The sequence below is a fragment of the Emiliania huxleyi genome (assembly GCF_000372725.1).
Source record: "Emiliania huxleyi CCMP1516 chromosome Unknown EMIHUscaffold_134, whole genome shotgun sequence".
NCBI lineage: Eukaryota > Haptophyta > Isochrysidales > Noelaerhabdaceae > Emiliania > Emiliania huxleyi.
Window position 1 is genome coordinate 298,280 of NW_005201249.1, and position 18,023 is coordinate 316,302.

The window sequence follows — 18,023 nt, forward strand, 5'->3', positions numbered from 1 at the left end:
GAAAGTAGGAAGGATATGGGTAGGGGGGGGGAGAGAACAGCTACTCCGCTCAGCACCTTCCATGCTGACGCCCAGTCCCTCTCGTACACACGCAGGCGCGGGCGCCACGCTCCTCGCGACCAACCTCTTGCCGACGCCGCTCGCGGCTTTGCGCTCAGACGCCATCGTGCACGAGACGGAGACGGCCGACACGATCATGGGCGAGGCGCAGAAGGACTCGGCCAAGGTCTCCACCGCTGCGGATAGCGCCGAGATTCCCGTCACGTTGAAGAGCATCATGGCCGAGTTCGCGGCGTTCAAGAGCGACACCCAGAAGAAGGAGGAGGAGACGCAGAAGAAGGACGCGGCGTTGGCTGACTTCAAGGAGGAGATGAAGAAGAAGGACGAGATGATCGCCGAGCTACTCGCCGCGCGCAAGAGCAAGACGGACCACAAGCAGGTCCAGATGTCGGCCGGCGGCGAGGTGGTCGAGCTGGTGAGCGCCGAGGACCTCAAGGCGCTGGAGGCGCGCATGCAGGCTGCTGAAGAGCGCGTCGAGGAGTGCGTCGCTCAGAACGCCGCGCAAGACGCCAAGATCGGCGCGCTCCGCGACAAGCCGGCCCCGCCCAACCCGCCGGCGGCCGCGGCTCGCCCGCCGGCAGCGGCGCGGCGGCAGCTCTCCTCCGCGACCGGCGACGAGACCGAGCTCGCCATCACGGGGACGAAAGCGACGCTCTCCTTCAACAGCCGCACGCCCGACCTGACGGCGACCCGCCTGACCGGCGAGGGGGACGGCAAGCTGACGTGCAGCGGCGAGCTGCACGCGACGGACTTTGTCACAGCGGACGGTGGAAGTGTCACCGAGCAGTTCGAGTCGCTTCGGAAGTTTGTGGGCATGATGCCGCCGTCGACTCCGCCGACACCGCCGTCCACGCCGCCGCCGCCCTCGCCGCCCTCGCCGCCCTCGCCGCCGACGCCGCCGACATCGCCGCCTTCGCCGCCGCCATCGGTACCGCCGCCTGCGCCGCCGCCGCCGCCTCCGATAGCGCCTCCTTCATTCCAACAGTTATCACCATCTGGGGTATGTGTCGATGCGGCCGGCCTAGAGCTTACACGTTGTTATGGCCTTGGCTCTGCAAGCTGGATCACAGACTGTCCTCAGCATTGCCTCATGGATAGCAACTGCATCGCCTACATGACTGACTCGAGAACCAGTGGTACATATGCCTTCGGTTGCGTGTTGTATACGACCCGCGCATGCTGGAGCAACACCACTTTCATTGCTGGCAGTGCACAACCGGTAGCTGGAAGTCAATCAAATCCTGTTTGGACCTGTTACAGGAAGGAGCCGCCGCCGTCGCTGCAGCCACCTGCACCACCAGCACCAGCATCGCCGCCCTCCCTCCCGCCTTTTCCGCCGCCGCTCCTGTACGAAAGCTACGGTGGCTGCTATCTCATCACAACGGAGGCCGAGTGTGTTGCTTCCAAAGATTCACGGTCGTCGTATTTAGACCAGGCGTGCACGTGGTGTTGCGGCTTGACTTGCTTGCCTGCTGTCAATTCGCAGCGGTGTCAACCGTACGATTGGCTGATGACGCGAAGCGACTACTCAGGAACAGGAAGGAACGGTGCAGGCTACAACACTTGCCCTCCGCAGTAGTGTGACACGCACGGGTGTCGGTGGTAGCGAGTGAGCCGCGCGCGAGAAATCACGCGGCGCGGCTCGGTGGGGGTCGTGATTTCTCGCACAAGGGTTTCGATCAAGACGCCCGTCGAAAGTGTTACGTGGCTGGGTTCACAGCGATTGTAGGATCTAGGAAAATTGGGAGACCAAACCACGGTCGCGGCGTTCCGACTCGCGCCTCTGGCTCTGCCTCACTGGCATGTGGGGTTGGCACTCCCATCGACCCTCATGACCTCCTGCGGTCTCTGAGATGGACACCAGTGGGTGTGGGACCACAGCCAGGATACACTCGAAGGCTGGGTAAGCAGTAGAGGTCGATACTCGATGCGTCCCACATGGTCCGCCGTCTTCAGTAACTGCATGGACTTTGGGGGTGGGTGCCCCAAGCCCCCAGCCCTAAGTCCTACTCCGCTACCTACAGCTCAGACCAAAAGCCACTCGAGAGCCAGGGAACGATATAAGCGGTCTCTCTTTCGCTACGTGTTCGACGGGTCGTCGAACAACGTTCGACCATGGCACTGGTTCACAGCGCGCGCGGACGGCATTTCTGCGAGTCCCGCTCAGCAGGACTTTTGTAAAGCATGCTTGTGGCAAGTTATAGACGCTAGTATCGACTTCAGAGACACAAACCCGAATTAATAATTAAGGCTCAAAACATGGTCGAACAACCGTCGAACAAACAGGTCGAACAACGAAAAGAGACTAGTGCGACCGCTAGACGGCGGTCTCCGCCCGCCCCAAGGCTGCCCAGTCCCAGTACCACACCGGCCACGTACACCGTAGCGCTGGAGTTGGTCAGTGAGGCACTAGACGGGCTACGGAACCATGCGCGCGCCGGCCGGACAGTCTGCGCGCAGGGGCCGCGCCGCATCGATTTCGCACCTCCGCTCCGCGGCCGGCTGAGGGGCCAGCTCGCCCGGCGACAAGCCCAGACAACGCCCAGCGCCCGGTATCGACGGGGGCCACGCAAAAACCCGCACCTACGACAAGGGTGAGCACGTGAGGGCGTCGGTGTCGGCCGCAGGCGGGCTGCGAGGAGGGCGCGGGTGGGAGCATGGGAGATGCACCACCGCTCGACGAAGACGCGCCCGACGAAGCCCTGCTAGCGGAGGATGGTCGATTATCACCGAATAGCGTCGGGCGTGTGCGAAAAAGAGCGCAAATCGGAGCTCAACACTCGCGCGCGGCTGGGAAAGGGGTGTGGCACCCCTCCGAAGGCGCCTCGCGAGGAGCTGCTGCTGCCGCCAGGGGTGTGATGCGCTAGCCGTCGCCCACCCTAGAAAGAAATGTCACCAAAAAAGAAAGAAAACGGACAACCCAAGGGAGGGATGGGAGGACGGCACGCCGCCACCACACAGGGATTTTAAGGAGAGGGGTGTGGTGCACTAGCCGTCGCCCACCCTTGGGCGTCCGCCTCTTCCTATCTCTCTTCGCAGTCTCTCTCCGATTCTCGCTGCGACCTTCGTGCCACCTCGTGGTCGCCCCCTTCTCGTCGTGCTCTCCCTTGTCGCTTCTTCCTCTGTCGTGTCGCTCTCCTCTGTCTCGTTCTGCGACGCCGCCGCCGCCTGCCGGTCCCTTGTTCTCGCGGCTTCTTTCGCCTTTCGGCGCAGCTCCGCCCTCCTCGCTGCATATCCTGGCCCCTCGAGTTTATCGAGCTCTCCTCGCGCAAGGACGAGTCTTCTGACGCCCACTGCGATCATTTGCCACCCAGTCATATAGAAATGTCACCATAAATAAATAAATACAACGGACATCCCAAGCTAGGGCTGGGTCGAGGACAGACACGTCCCCACCTTTGCAGGATTTTGCAAAAGCGAGGGGGGAGGGCGCATCGCCGCGCGGAGAGGGCTGGGCACAGGGCACAGGGGATCTCTCTCGCATAGGATATGCACTCGGCGGCACGAGGGCAAGGCTGGGCGTCCTATGTTTGTGCTCCCCCCCGGACCCCTCGCTCTCGGGCACTAACCATCTGACCACTCATCGACGGGGCTTGGCGAGCGGCCGCGCTGCGGGGCAGGGCTGGTGAGAATGGGCTCTGGCCACTCGCCCGTGCGGTTGTAACCCCGCATCTGTCGGACAGAGGCCTCGACCGCCCCTCGCGGCAAGCTCTCGAGCATCTCGAGCAGCTAGAAATGTCACCACGCCACAATCGATTTCGGCGACGAATTCTTGTCGCTCGCGCTCGAGCTACAGCGGCTTGCGAACGTGATCAAACTCTGCTTCAAGGACTTCCCTACGCACTTCACGAGGTTCTTCAGGGACTGCGAGAACGACGGGATTGCCATCCTCCAGAAGCTTCCAACCGTCCAGTACACCGAGGAAGAGAGCGCGATCGTGATCAACGCCGCGTCGAACTTTATTCTCACTGGCGCGCCTCCGCTTCTCAACAATGACACCTTCGACGACTGGACAAGGGACTTCGAGAAGACGCAGCGGCGCGTCCCACCTGCTCTGCGCGTCATCGCCTCCGACACCGCCAAGATACAGAGGATCGACCATCTCTTCGTCACTCAACCCGACATCTCCAACGATTGGCGGACCCACATCAGGGTCGAGAGGTACATCAAGAAGGAGAGTGGCGAGGCCGTATCCTACGAGTGGTACGTCGAGCAGGCAGAGTCTTTCCTCCGCCGTCGAGCCGCCCAAGACGCGCTGCGTGAAACCTGTCTACGACCTTCGGCACATCGGGATGGTTCGTCAAGTGGCAGGGAGCTACGATCAATTGGGGGTCGAAAAAGCAGCCCTGCGTCGCCCTCTCGTCGTGTGAGGCTGAGATCATCTCGCTGTCCGAGGCGACGAAGGACATGGTCTACTTTCGCCGTCTGGTCTCCGACCTCGACCCCGGCGCCGTCGACGGTCCCTCGGAGGTCAGCACCGACAACAAGGGCGCGCGCGACGTCGCCTACAATCCCGAACACCACGGTCGCATGAAGCACGTCGAGCGGCGTCACTTCTTCGTGCGCGACATGGTGGAGAAGTTCGAGATTCGCGTCCCTTGGATCGAGGGCGAAGGCAATGTGAGCGACTTCCTTACGAAGCCGCTCGCGAGCTCGACGCGGTTCTTCAAACTTCGCGACGAGATTATGAATGTGCGCGGCCAGACCGCTCACGTCGTGTGCGGTGCCCGCTTTGCGTGAGCGATCCCGCGCCCGCGAGGTCCAATCTCGCATTGTGTCATTCACGCTTCGGGCAGCCGGGTTGCCGCTTTCGACCTCCCCTGGTCTCAATCGGGGGGGGGCGTCGCTGCCCGGGGATTGATCTCCCACTCTTGTGTGTCATTACCCATTCACGCTCTCTCGTGTGTCATTACCCGATCCCAATTACTGGGGATTGGGTTCGTATATTCATTCAACGACGAAGTCGAACAAAGGGTGTGCGATCGCTCCTGCGTGCACTGCCCGGACTCGTCGCCTGGGACGGCGGCTGTGGACCCGCCTCCCAACCACGCCACGCCCTTACAATCATACGCATAAAAAACCCGGACTCAAGCAAAAACCTGACTTTCTCTCTCTCGGCCTGTAAGAAAGGACAGGTCGGCTCTCTCCGTTCCCGCTTTCCGCTCCCTCTCCACGCCCTCTCCTCGCGCTCCATCGTTCTCGGCCAGAATTGAATCATCCCCATTCGAGCGATGTGCGGCTTCTTCTCGCCTCCTCCGCCTCCTCCGCCGGCGGCGGCCGCGCTGCTGACGCAGGTCATCGAGGCAGCGCCGCCTCTCTTCAGCTTCCAGTTTGGCATGGCGATGCTCGTGCTGGCGCTTTCGCTTACGCTGATGCCGCTCATCCGGGAGCGGCTGCGGGGCGGCGGAGACGCCGCCGCCACGGCGCGGCCGGCGGCCGAAGGCGACGAGGGCGAGGGCGACAGCGACGGCGAGGGCGACGACGAGGGTGACGACGAGCACCTCGGGTGGGTGCTGGCGGAGAGGCTGCGGAACGCGCGCTTCGACCCTCGCGAGATGGTGGCGTCGGTCATCTCTCAGCTCGGCGAGTCCGCCTTCCTCGTCGTCTCCTCCTTCCTCGCCGTCGCCGCAGTCGGCCTTCAGACAGCCTCGCGGTGGGGCAGGCAGACGATGACTGGCAGGTCCGTGGCGTGGAGCGCAAACGAGAAGGTCAAGGTGCTCGTCGCGTCGGCAAAGGCGCAGCCCAACACCGAGAACGAGAGCGAGATCGAGCGAGATCGAGCGAGCTTGCTCCGGGCCGTCGTGTGAGGGGAGTGAGGAGGAGCCGAGGGTCGGCTCCCTTGCTCTCCCTTGCTCCTAGATAGCTCCGCCCTCCCGACTCCGCCCCTCAGGCGCGCGCAGAGGAGGCGTCCCTCCGCTCGATGGCGCTGCGCGCCTTCCGCGACGCCGACATCTCCGGCGACGGCAGATGCGGGCCGCGCTCTTTCCTCGGCACACGTCCACGACACGTCCGGGACGCGTCCTCATAGGCGACGGGGAGGTGGGCCGGTGCCGGGGTCTCGTGGACGTGTCATGGACGTGTCGTGGACGCGTAGGCGACGGGGAGGTGGACCATGCCGAGGTCTACTGCGTGGTGCTCAAGCTGTATCTGCAGCTGCGCGCGCTGGCGGTGGTGACGCCGCCTTCGCGCGATCACGTTCTCAAGCTCGCCAAGCGCTTCGACCTCGACGGCGCGAGACCTCCTCATATCTCCCCATATCTCCCCATGTCTCCCCATATCTCCGGCCTCGACGGCGCGAGACCTCCTCATATCTCCCCATATCTCCCCATGTCTCCCCATATCTCCGGCCTCGACGGCGCGAGACCTCCTCATATCTCCCCATATCTCCCCATGTCTCCCCATATCTCCGACCTCGACGGCGCGAGACCTCCTCATATCTCCCCATATCTCCCCATGTCTCCCCATATCTCCGACCTCGACGGCGCGAGACCTCCGGAGAGGAGCTGCCCGAGAGGAGCTGCCCAGCCCAGACCCGCCCCCGCAGGCTCGGGCCACCTCGGAGAGGAGGAGTTCGTGTTGTTCGTCTCGGTCCTCTTTGAGAACGTCGCCGCCCGCGTCGCCGCGCAGGCCCCCGCAGGACGGGGGAGGGGTGGGGCAGGGCGGGGAGAGGTCGGGGGAGAGAGAGCAGTCTGAAACATCGGGGGGTAAGGCGGGGGTTGGAAGGGGAGTCGGGGGACGCCGTTGAGCCGAGCGGTGGTCGCCCGTGCTCGGCTGCACTTCGGCCGCACCTCGGCTGCAGCTCGGCCGCACCTCCCTCCCCCGCAGGTCTCGCTCGCCGGCCTCCTCTCTCCGTATCTCGCGGCGCGCGCCATCATGCGGGCGGTCGACTCGCCGTCGGTGATGGAGGGGGCGCGATCGCTGACGCCAGGCGTCGCGGCGCCATACTTGAGCCGAGATATGGGGAGATATGGGGAGATATGGGGAGATATGACGCCAGGCGTGGCGGCGCGATACTTGAGCCGCCCGAGATTACGCGAGATCACGCGAGATTACCCGAGATTAGGCGTGGCGGCGCCATACTTAAGCCGAGCCGTGGTCGAGACGGCGACCACCGCCGCGCTGGTCGCGATCCTTGTCCCCTTCACGCTCGGGATCGTCGACGAGGTCTGCGCCGCCAGACACACACACACACACACACACACACACACACACACACACACACACACACACACACACACACACACACACACACACACACACTGCACCCCCCCCCGAGAGAGAGAGAGGGGGGGGGGGGGGGGAGAGAGAGAGAGAGAGAGGGGAGCACCCCCCCTGAGACGACACACTCTCACGCCGCTGGCCCTTAGAGTCACGCTGCATGCCGCCGCTTGCGCCCTCCCGCCCGCACCCTGCGGACCACCGCCGCCAACCACCGCCGCCGCCGGCCCAGGTCTTTGACCGCCGCGCCGCCGCCAAGATTGGGCGCGAGCTGCGGCGCAAGAGGCGCAAGGAGGAGGCAGCCGCCGCGAAGGCGCGTGGCGAGGCGGCGCCGTCCGCCCCGCCGCCCGCCGCGTGGCCGTGGGAGCTGTGGGGCGGCGGCGGGTGGGGCAGCGGCGGGTGGAGTCTGCGGCTGCCGTGGTGCATCGGCGAGCGGAGGTCCTCCTCGCCCAGCAGCCCAACAACCTCGCCACTCGCGCCGGCGGCACAGGGCAGCCTCCCGGCGCTGAAGCAGTAGCGCCTGTGCGAGCTGCATGAGCTCGCATGCGCCGCGCTTGGGGGTTGGCTCGGTGCCTGCTGCCTGGCTCGCTGCGCCCCGGGCCCAGGGAGACCGTCAGCGTCACATAGCAGTCGTCAGCGGGGGCGGATACCGGATTCCGCGCTCCTCCCCGTCCTCGCGGTCGCGCGGCGCCCGTCTCGGATTTTCGCCAAAGCCGAAAGCGCAAGGCAAAGGCCAAAAAGCAATTATCGTCACAATCGTTATGGCCCTGGACTCAGATGAGAGAGATGTACCACGACAATAGCCCACACAATGTAGTAAGAGAGCCACACGCCACACGGCATCAAATAGAGACTCGAGTACACTCAGAAGTCAGATCTCAGTCAGGGCCTCGCGGTGCGCCGCTTTGACTGTGTCAAACAGGGTGCCCGCTCCTGTCCCCTTGTGCGGGGCAGCGGGCAAGCCCTGCCCAAGCATCGAGAATCACACGCGAACCTTTTCGGACCGGATGGGGAGGGAGGGAGAGAGAGACCAGCAGGGCGCCCGAAGAGTCCGAGGCGCGTGGCGGGGCGAGCGCACTGTCGCGGAGTCTCGGAGTAGCGAGTACGCGGGCGACGATGCGCCTCTCCCACCCTCACACGGATGCCTCCTCGGCCAGCGCCAACCGCACAATGTCGGACGAGGTGATGATGCCCACGAGCCGGCCGACCGGGTTGACCACGCACAGCCGGTTGTGCCGCGCCTGTGCAGTGGGTCTGCCGTGAGGCGGCTGCCAGAGGCGCAAAGGCGGACCCTCGGGCATCCCGCGCCGGAGAGCCATGCAGTCGCGTCTACAGTCCGGCTACACCCCGCGCTCTCCCTCTCTCCCTCTCGCCTTGAGCATGCGCGCCGCCGCCTCCTGCATCGTCGCCGTCTCCTCGATGCAGGCCGGCGAGCGAGACATTGCAGACGCGACCGTCTCCGCCTGCAGGAAGGCTCCGAGGCGGCTCAGGGAAGGCTCATGGAGACAGGTCAACGAGAGGCCCGCTGCGCCTCAATCTTGCGCAGCCGCACCGTGTTCTCCGCGTACCGCACGCTCGCCGCGCCCTCGCCACCGAGCTTGAGCGAGGCGCGGCCGGCGACCTCGCAACAGCAGAGGAGGCGCGGGTCAGGACTGCGGCGCTGGCTCTGGTGTGGCGGGAGGGAAGAAGGGAATGGAGCAAGACACCAACTCGTTCTCTCTCTCTCGCGCGCGTAGCTCGCGGTGCATCTCTCTGCCGAGTCTCTCTGCCGGCACCTTGTACAGCAGGTCCGTCTGGGAGAGGATACCGACGACTTTGCCGTCGTCCAGGACGGGCGCGCCGGTGATCCCGGAGGCGTCGAGGATGCGCGCCGCCGACATCAGGTCGTCCTCGGGCTTGAGGAATACGACGTCAGCCTTCATGAAGCGAGACACGATCTCATCGTGGCCCGGCCAGTTCTGCTCCTTCCGGCCCATGAAGCCGAGCCAAGAGGGCCGCTCGGCGAGCAAGCAGGGCTGCGGCGAGCGCGCGGCACGACCGCCCAGCGCAGGCCTCGAGGCGGGGAGCGCCGCGACCAGAGCGGCGGTCGTCCACAGCAACATACACATGAACATGCCGCTCGCTCAATGATTGTAGCGACGACCAGGCCGGATTTCTTTTTCCGAGTCAAGAACACGGCTCCTCCGTCTCTTTGTATCTTCAACACCGCTGCGTTTATCAGTCCCTCGACGCTGCAGCGACGTTGTTAGAAGAAACACGAAGGCCGTGACGCTGCTGGTTGTAGTCGACGCCATTCGGTGCGATGCTCGCCGTTCTCCCTGCACTCGCAGGCCTCGCTGTCACTGCGCCCACCTCCTCGCGCGGCGTGGCGCACCGCGTGCTGCTGCGCTGTGCGCGCGATGGCGCGTTTGCCGACCGGGCGCTCTCCTCCGCCATCGAGGGCGCGGGCGGCCTGAGCGGTGGCGACCGGGCGCTTGCCACCGAGCTGGTGTACGGTGTGCTTCGTCACACCCGCTCGCTGGACCACAGCCTGGCCCAGCTTGCGACGCTGAACCGGACGGCGCTCCCCACCGCCGTGGCGCTGCGGATCGGTGCATATGAGCTCCTCCACCTCTCGACGCCCGACCACGCAGCAGTCGACGAGGCGGTGTCGCTGATCGGCGCAAAGGCGCAGCGCCGCTTCGTCAACGGCGTGCTCCGCAACCTCGCGCGCGGCCGAGGCCGCCTCGTCTCCCCAGACGCGGACCCTCGCCTCGGAGCCCGCGCGGCGCTCGCGGTGAGTACAGTGAAGAGAACTCTGGGTGCGCCGCTGCGTGACGAAGCCGAGACCCATCCCGATCCATTAGGTGCGCACGTCTACGCCCGAGTGGCTGCTCGACGACGTGGCGCGCGCTCTCCGCGGCGACGAGGCGGCGGCGCTGGAGGAGGAGGGCGGAGAGGCGGCAGCGGCGGAGGCGGAGGTCGTGGCTTGGGCCGAGGCGAGCCAGCGGGCGCCGCGGCTGGCGCTGCGCGTCAACGAGGCGCGCTGCACTGCCGACGCCGCGCTGTCCGCGCTGGTCGGCGCCGGAGTGGACGCTACGCTGCACCCGGCCGCGCCGGGCTGCCTGCTCGTGCGTGGCGGCGGGGCGCCGCACCGGCTGCCCGGCTTTGCGGAGGGGCACTGGACAGTTCAGGACGCGGCGGCGGCGCTGATCGGCGCGCTCGCGGCGCCGGCGGCGGGCGGCGCCGTCGTGCTCGAGCTCTGCGCCGCGCCCGGCGGCAAGACGACCCACCTCGCGTCTCTGCTCGGCGAAGGCGGCGTCGTGGTCGCCGTCGAGCTGCACAGCCGCAAGCTGCGCCTGATCGAGGAGTCGAGCGCACGCCTCGGCGTCGCCGCCGCCGTCCGCCCCGTCGCCGCCGACGCGACGGACGTGCCAGCCCTCCGCGCGGCCCTCGCAGCCCACGCCGGCGGCGCGCAAGCCGCCGATTGCGTGCTGGTCGACGCGCCGTGCTCTGGGATGGGGACGCTGCGCCGTAACCCGGAGCACCGCGCGAAGGGGCGCGCGCAGCTCGCCGCGCTGCCCGCGCTGCAGGGGCGGCTCCTCGACGCGGCGTCCGCGTGCGTGCGCGTCGGCGGCGTGGTGACGTATTCGGTGTGCACGCCGCGCGCCGAGGAGGGCGACGACGTGCTCGCCGCCTTTTTGCAGCGGCACGCGGGCCGATTCGAGCTGGAGCGGATCGAGGCGGCCGCGCTGCGACCCTTCGCCGCGCCGAGGGAGCGCTGGGGCGGCGACGTGCTCCAGACGTGGACGCACCGGCACGAGCTCGACTCGCACTACGCGGCGCGGATGCGGCGCGTCGCGTAGTTTTAAGGCGAATCGGGTGGGGAAGGTATTGAACTGCCTTAAAACGGAAGGGCACGTCCTGTTCACGCGATGGCCAGCCGTGGTGTGAGCCCGAAGGGTCGGCGAGAGTCGGCAGGCCAGCAGAGCCCTCGGTCAATATTGGCTCTGACGCCGTAGAGTTTGTTGTAGAGATTTCACGTTGAAGAGCGCCTCTACATCGCTCTACAACGCAGGCGTTCCAAATTTGGGGGGGGGAACCAAATTTTGGGGGCGCCGGGATGTACCCGGGTACAACGAAGTCCGGGATATAACGTACCAATGACTACTTCTGACACGATGGTGTCAAACTTTGGGCTTCGATAGCCTTATTGCGTAAAGCCTCCCACCTATCTTGGACCGGCTTTTTGGGCATTGGTTGCGCAACCCGACCGCAGCGAGGGAAAAAAAGAAAAGTGCCGGCCCAGTGGCGCCCCGCACAAGAACCTTTTTTATGATTATTATATACTGGAGACGTATCAACAGGGCGAATATATCGCAATATAAGCCAATATATCCCAATATTCTCCAATATATCCGGACCGTATATTGCGATATATTGGCTTATATTCCACATTTCAGCCGATGAACTCTGACCGTCAGTTCGTGATTGAATTGTAACAATGCTTGTAATCACGATCGATGCGAGGACGCAAGTCCACCAACCTCGGCCATTCCAACGGCCAGATCGCTCGCTTAAGGCTGATTGGCTAGACGAGCGGTCTACCTCCAACGGGGCGGTCCGGGAACGCGTGGAACCTGCCCGCCTCGGTGGGAGGTGGTTTGGCGCCGACGGGCCGCCCTCTCCACCACCCTCGCCCAGGGATCTACAATGCTGTCTTAAGGTCCGACAGGTTCGGCACCGGGCACCGCCTCGGTATACAAAATGCGCCTGCGGGCGGACCCTTACAGATCACAGATCACATTTCAGCTGTGAAGCTTATTGTCAGTATTCTCTCAAGTGTTTTCGTCATTTTCGTCATTTTCCTCAATCGCTGTGAACCCAGCCACGTACGCGTGTGCGAAAAACGCGAAACGGTGGGTGGTGGCTGGTGGCTCCGGCCACGGCGGCGGTTACAACTTACTTCAAGTGTACAGTGTTCATCTGCTTACAACACACCCACCGGCGCTCTCTCCAAAACTCTCGAGCCCGCTCTCTCCGGACTCCGCGCGCCGCTCGGCGCTCGCGGGCGGGGCCCGGGGCGCCCGCGGCCGCGCGCCGCTCCGCCGGCGGCCGGCGCGATGTCGCCCCGCCGCCACGCAAAGCGGATATGTGTCACGTGCCGAGGAGTAGCGAGCGAGCCCTTTTCCCTGAGGACGGCTTCAGGTAGCACCGGAACGGGGAGCCGTGATGAACGGTGTACGAGACGTCTGAGTAGTGCAGCTCACAAGGTCTGCCTGATGAGACGCCCGCGACGTTCCACTCGTACGCGCGGCAAGTCGGATCCGCCTCGCAGAGAGCCTGGCACCGCGCCTGATCGACGCCGGCAAACGCCTCGAAGGCGCCAAGCGAGCACGCGTCCTGGATCCCCTTGCAGTCGTGGGCGTTGCGCGCGTTGCAGCCCGGATAGCAGCCAAAGCACTGTGTCGGGTGCGAGGCCGGCATGTCACACGTGGCGCTGCGGCAGGCGCCCTGCACACCCCCAGGCGGCGCCCATTCGACGGGCGACGCGGAGGGCAGCAGCGGCTGCGGCGGCAAGGGAGACGTGGAGGGCATCAGGCTCCAGAGCATCGACCGGAACTGGTCCGAGTCCTTGACGTGGCATGTGACGCCTCGCTCACCCCGAAATGTCTTGGCGATCACTTCCCTGTGCAGCTCGCAGAGGCTGAAGCTCCCAACCTGCCCAAACTCGTACGCAAGGCAGTCGATCATGCGCGCGCACTCGTCGCGACACACGATCTCAGACACCTGCCACCTCTCGTCGTACCGTCCAGTGCCGCCGTGCGGGGTCGCGCAGCCGCCCGTGGAATTCAGCCAGCGGGTCCCCATCTGGGCGGAGGAGGGCGACGGCGGCGGCGGCGGCGGCATCGAGGGCGGCTGCGGCGGCAGCGGCGAGGGCGGCGGCCGCTGGGGCGACGGCGAGGTCGGAGGGGGCAGCGACGGCGCCGGTGAATATATTTTTTCGTAGCACGTCGTGGCGATGGCGCTAAGAGGTTCCTCTTTTCCGCGCCCCCCCCGCAAGGCGCGCGATACACAAAAACACAACCCCGGACGCAAGACGCACAAGCACAGACGTTCACGTGACAAGGATCAATCTGGCTTGGCCTCCCCGCTTGGGCGACGCTTGGCGACACATGCCAGCCACCTCAAGCGGGGCCGCCCCTTCGGCGGCGAGGACATGAAGAGAGCGTCCATAGACACCTCACTAGACCCCACACACGGTCTCGTCCGTGCCTCGCCGGCCGGCGAGATTGCTCGAGGTGGAGCAAGCCTGCTCTAGCCTCGCATGTTACTTCCTGTCGTCTGTTGTTTGTTGTGCCCTTGTTTGTTCCTTTGGCACCTTGGAGTGCTGGGGGGGGCGACAGGGAGGATGTGGCCCAGGGAGGAGGGGAAGACGTAGGGTTGAGCTGGACTCGCCTTTCCTGAGGCCCCTCCCCGAAAGGCAAGTATTAGCCACACGAAACCGAGACCCCTCCCCATCGCCCCGATCCCCCCACCCCCTTGCTCCCCTCCCCCCCTCGGGAGGGCCGAACTGAGGCGCCCGTGGGGACCCCGCAATTCCCTTCCCCCCTCGGAGGCAGGGCCGGACAGAGGCGTCGAGGGCCCCGCTCTATCCTTCGCATAGCGGCCACTCTTCGGATCGCTGGTCGAGCGACCCGGGGGATGCCCCGCGCGCCTGACCCAGGCGCGAGAAACGAATCTGCGAGGCGAGGCCGCTCATGCGGCCCGATAGGGAGGAACGGGGCGGACTACGGGGATCGGCCTCTAACACCGCCCTTCCTTGCAGCGAGCCCCCTCCAGCCCACCCGCGCTAGGTCTCGGGTTTGACGCTTTTGGGGTCACTCCCGCGAAACTCGTGAACTAGCCGGGGCAGTCGGAGAAGGGGCAACTCCGTGCACTGACGGTCGGCCGTCAGAAAACACGCCTCCGTGGATCGGGTTACACCGATCCTCGCTGCGCGTACACATCGTACACATCGAACTGGTACTGCTCTGCCTTCTCTGTTGCAGCGTTCGACCAAGTCTCGACGTCCAACTCAAGCTGGGCGTGCTTGATGGCCGAGAAGTTGAGGTGCCCAGATGGGTTGAACGCCTCGGGCTGCAGAGCGTTGAGAGGGATGGCAAAGATGTCCTTCCTGTCCAGTGAGCCGGCCAGCATCCGTGCAGGTCGTGAGACGACTCGTTCTCAGACACATCCACGTGCTTGTCCACTGCCCGCGCGTAGTCTGTGGACGTGTTAGTGTGTGAGCGACGAGAGGACACGAGCTGACAGCGTCAGCGTGTCAGCGTGTCAGCGTGTCGGCGGTCAGCTCGTGTCGGCGTGTCGGCGGCGGTCACTGCACAGCTCGGCGTTCACAAATCCGACGACCAGTTGTCCTTTCCAAAAAGGCGAATCAGTACTCAGTCTTACACACCTCCAAGCATGGAGGACGGGCCCACACGCACACACACGCTGCACACGATTGGCTCGGGAGCCGACACGAGGCACACTGTCACCGGCCTTAGCACCGGGTCCGGACTGCTGGACACAGCCGAATCTTTTAAAGAAAATATTCTTGCTTTCTCTTAAAAAAAGAAACCCGCGCGCCAGCGTGCGTGACGTGTCATCGCGACGGCCGTGCACGAGTTGACGGCCGCGTGCTACGGAGCAGTCTGCCCCTCCGTCGCTACCCACCCCACCAAGTCAGCAGCCATAGCACATAACTTGCGGCGAGGAAGGCAGCTGGCGGTGGCGGGTACGGCACCGATGCAGACCCCGCCGCACTGCGATCGCGGCGGCCCTCGCCCTCGCGTCTACACCTACACGCTCCCAAAGCACCTCCACGCTGCGCCCGATTATTGGCGCCAGGGCAAAGCGCTGCTGCAGTGGGTCCGCACGAGCGTCCACCACGAGCCCGACGGGGACTGTGCCGACTATTGGCTGCTGCCCGGCTTCCCGCCAAACGTCTTTAGCCGGGCAGACATGAGGCGCCTGTGCGACGACCCCACCATCGCAATTTTACCGCGGCCCTCACCCCGCGCACTCAAACTGCAGGTCGCTGGGCGACGTGCGAATCGCTCGCATCTTCCACTACCTCCGCTCGCGCTGGCCGTGGTGGAACCGGACTGCCGACGCGGGCCAGGCGCGGCACGTGCTGCTGCTGCCAGGCGACCACGGCCCGGGAGACACGGGCTACGACCGTCCAATCTACCCGCACAAGTGGTCGCCGACCGACTCTGACGCCGCGCAGGACCGCCGGAACCACGTCTGGAACGGCTCGCACGCCGCGGAGATCCGCAGGCTGTGGGGCGCCGGCTGGGAGGCACTCAACCCCGCGAGCCCCGGCCGGCTCGTCCTCTTCCTCCTCTACAGCGGCTGGGCGGACCAGCTCACCAGCCAGCGAGGCCACTGCCTCAACTGCTTCACCCACGGGCTCGACGTGCGGCTGCCTTCGGACGAGGCGCACACCTGCGGGCCGCTGTGCGGACTGCCGCGCCGCAGGACGGCCGAGTGCCCAGAGTGCGGCCTGGGGCGGAAGGGGAGGGTCGCCGCGCTCGGGCGCCTCGTGGCGGCGCCATCGCCGACGGCGGCGCGCAACTGCTCGCTCCACTGGGCCGGGCGGGGAAGCGTGGGCAGCAACCCCGCCCGAAAGACGCTGCTCCAGCTGGTGGACGCCCCGGGCGTGTGTATCCACGACACGGGGCGGAGCGGCGTCAACGCGGTCGACATCCCGTCCGCGATGCGCACATCGCGTTTCTGCTTCTCCCCTCGCGGGTGGGACAACGGCGACTCGGACCGCTACCTCCCGGCGCTTCTCCACGGCTGCATCCCGGTGCTCTCGGACCCGCTCGAGGCGATGCCGCTGCAGGAGCGAGGCGGCGCCGCGGCGGCGCGAGGAGGCGGCGTCTCTTCACAGCTTCCGCCGTGAGCAGGAGCTGCGCGACGAGTGGCGGTGGGAGGAGGCGGCGCTCGCGGTGGACGTGGCTCGCATCCCCAAGCTGCCGCAGGTGCTGGGCAGCCTCGGCCCCGGCGCGGAGGCGGCGCTCCGTGCGACGGGCGAAGCGGCGCGCGAGCACCGGCTGCCTCCCCGCCCTCCTCGCCCTCCTCGTGCGCTGCTGACACCTCGCGGCGTGAGCAGGCGCGCGAGCGCATGCTCTACACCACGCTCGCCTTCGACTGCTGCGCGCCCGCCGCCTGCAACGCCTCGCGGGCGCGGGCCGCTCCCTCGACCCACAGCCACGCGCGATCGGTGCGGCAGGCGAGGCTGTGGCAGCCGTCCCCGTGCGGGCCAGAGCGGCGGCGGAGGGCGGGCTCGTACATCGGCGAGGACGGGTCTCGCGACGCCTTCTCGGGGCTGATGAAGGTGCTGGCGGGCCGCCTCTCTGGCGAGCCTGCGCCGCCCGAGCCGTGGAGCACGCGCGCGGACTGCCTCGAGCCGGGCGGCGCGGCGGCGCCTGGCGGCCGGCCGTGCGCCCCCCTCGCGCACCTCGTGCGAGAAGGGGACGGCCGGCCGAGGCCGAGGGACAAGGCGCACCTCGTCAAGGAGGGCCGCCCCTCTGCCGACTGGTTCCAGCGCCGCCACGGCTGGGCCACCGCTCTCAAGGAGAGGGCGGTGCCGAGGCTGGCTGAGTTTCCCGCGCCGGCGGCGTCGCACCGCCGTTTGCTCGCCACCGCTGCTCGCGAGGGCGGGATGGCGGCAAGGGCGGGCGGGTCGTGAGATGAGAGTGGCGATTAGTAAGCGCGGCTAGCTGCGGACCGCTGTGAGCGGAGGTTTGCCCCGCAACAGGTGAGATGCTTTTGCGTGAGCAAGAGCGTGTCGTCGGAGCATTTCCCGGGTTGCCCCGGGTGGACTCCGAGATAGCACGTCGGTCAGGGGGATTAACGTTAACGAATAAATTTGTGTATTTCCCCATATGAGGGATCTTGGGAAGCGACGCGTGTCTCTTTTATGGACCTGAGGGCCCAACTTGAGAATCGTGCTTTGAGTTGGGTTGTTTCGTGTTGGGTTGGGTTGTGCTTGGGTTGGGTTGTTCCGCGTGAGGTTGGGTCGTCGGCGCGAAGGGTGAGTCTCGACCGCCGCCGCTCACGCCAGCGGACGGCCACTGCCGGTGTTTTTGGCTTCGCCACCGTCCAAGGCGTGCGCCATGCGCTCGCCGGCATCGAGCGAGCAACGTGATCGACCGAGCGGCTTGCTGTGTGGTCGCCTTCTTGTGGCTCTCGTCGAGAGCGTTTTGCGTCCCGGCGGGTGGGAGAGCATGTGTCGTCTGATGTGTCACTGTGTACGCGTCATTTCAGTCTTGATAATAAGCACGGTCGATCCGTCAAAGGACAAAGCGATACACTCATTCCTATCACGCTGGAGGGCTGGCACGGAGCTCTGTGCCGGCACACAGAAGAGCCGTGCGGCAAGAAGAGCTCGATGGGGAGCGAGAACCGTCAGATTTTCAGGTGTAACCTGAAGTCCGTCGCGACGCACTCAATCCCTCCCGAGCGAAAGCCTGTGGCTCTCTCGAACTCGTCGATATATTGCGAATAAACTGCTCTTCCCGCATAGCTTGCAGAGTCAGAGGCGCAGAAAGGCTACGAGTGTTCGACGAGTCTTGCGAGCTGCGCGGTCAAACCTGGGGGGGACTGACCGCATCAAGGCGGACTTCCGAAACCTGGGTGAGCACCTCTGGCAGTTCTCGCTCCCCATCGAGCTCTTCTTGCCGCACGGCTCTTCTGTGTGCCGGCACAGAGCTCCG

General features: G+C 65.6%; 4 protein-coding genes across 4 annotated transcripts; 3 read left to right on the forward strand and 1 right to left on the reverse strand.

Moving 5' to 3' along the window:
* Positions 1-2,775: 2,775 nt before the first annotated feature.
* EMIHUDRAFT_226796 (hypothetical protein) lies at positions 2,776-3,396 on the forward strand (the record flags this gene model as incomplete). Its single annotated transcript, XM_005788562.1, has 2 exons — positions 2,776-2,913; positions 3,334-3,396. The coding sequence occupies 2 exons, from the start codon at positions 2,776-2,778 to the stop codon at positions 3,394-3,396; spliced, it is 201 nt and encodes a 66-aa protein (XP_005788619.1).
* A 1,895-nt stretch (positions 3,397-5,291) lies between these two features.
* Positions 5,292-7,969, forward strand: EMIHUDRAFT_467259 (hypothetical protein; the record flags this gene model as incomplete). The annotated part of the gene is made up of 6 exons (XM_005788563.1): positions 5,292-5,774; positions 6,089-6,107; positions 6,605-6,709; positions 7,124-7,224; positions 7,511-7,813; positions 7,858-7,969. 5 exons carry the CDS (start codon positions 5,292-5,294, stop codon positions 7,793-7,795), a joined length of 993 nt encoding a protein of 330 aa, XP_005788620.1. The 3' UTR covers positions 7,796-7,813; positions 7,858-7,969.
* Positions 7,970-8,015: 46 nt separating this feature from the next.
* EMIHUDRAFT_440699 (hypothetical protein) lies at positions 8,016-9,399 on the reverse strand. The gene is made up of 4 exons (XM_005788564.1): positions 9,054-9,399; positions 8,810-8,899; positions 8,652-8,741; positions 8,016-8,519 (listed from the first exon to the last, which is right to left on the reverse strand). Exons 1-4 carry the CDS (start codon positions 9,390-9,392, stop codon positions 8,412-8,414), a joined length of 627 nt encoding a protein of 208 aa, XP_005788621.1. The 5' UTR covers positions 9,393-9,399; the 3' UTR covers positions 8,016-8,411.
* Positions 9,400-9,580: 181 nt separating this feature from the next.
* Positions 9,581-11,123, forward strand: EMIHUDRAFT_110431 (hypothetical protein; the record flags this gene model as incomplete). The annotated part of the gene is made up of 2 exons (XM_005788565.1): positions 9,581-10,054; positions 10,125-11,123. 2 exons carry the CDS (start codon positions 9,581-9,583, stop codon positions 11,121-11,123), a joined length of 1,473 nt encoding a protein of 490 aa, XP_005788622.1.
* Between the last annotated feature and the right edge of the window lie 6,900 nt (positions 11,124-18,023).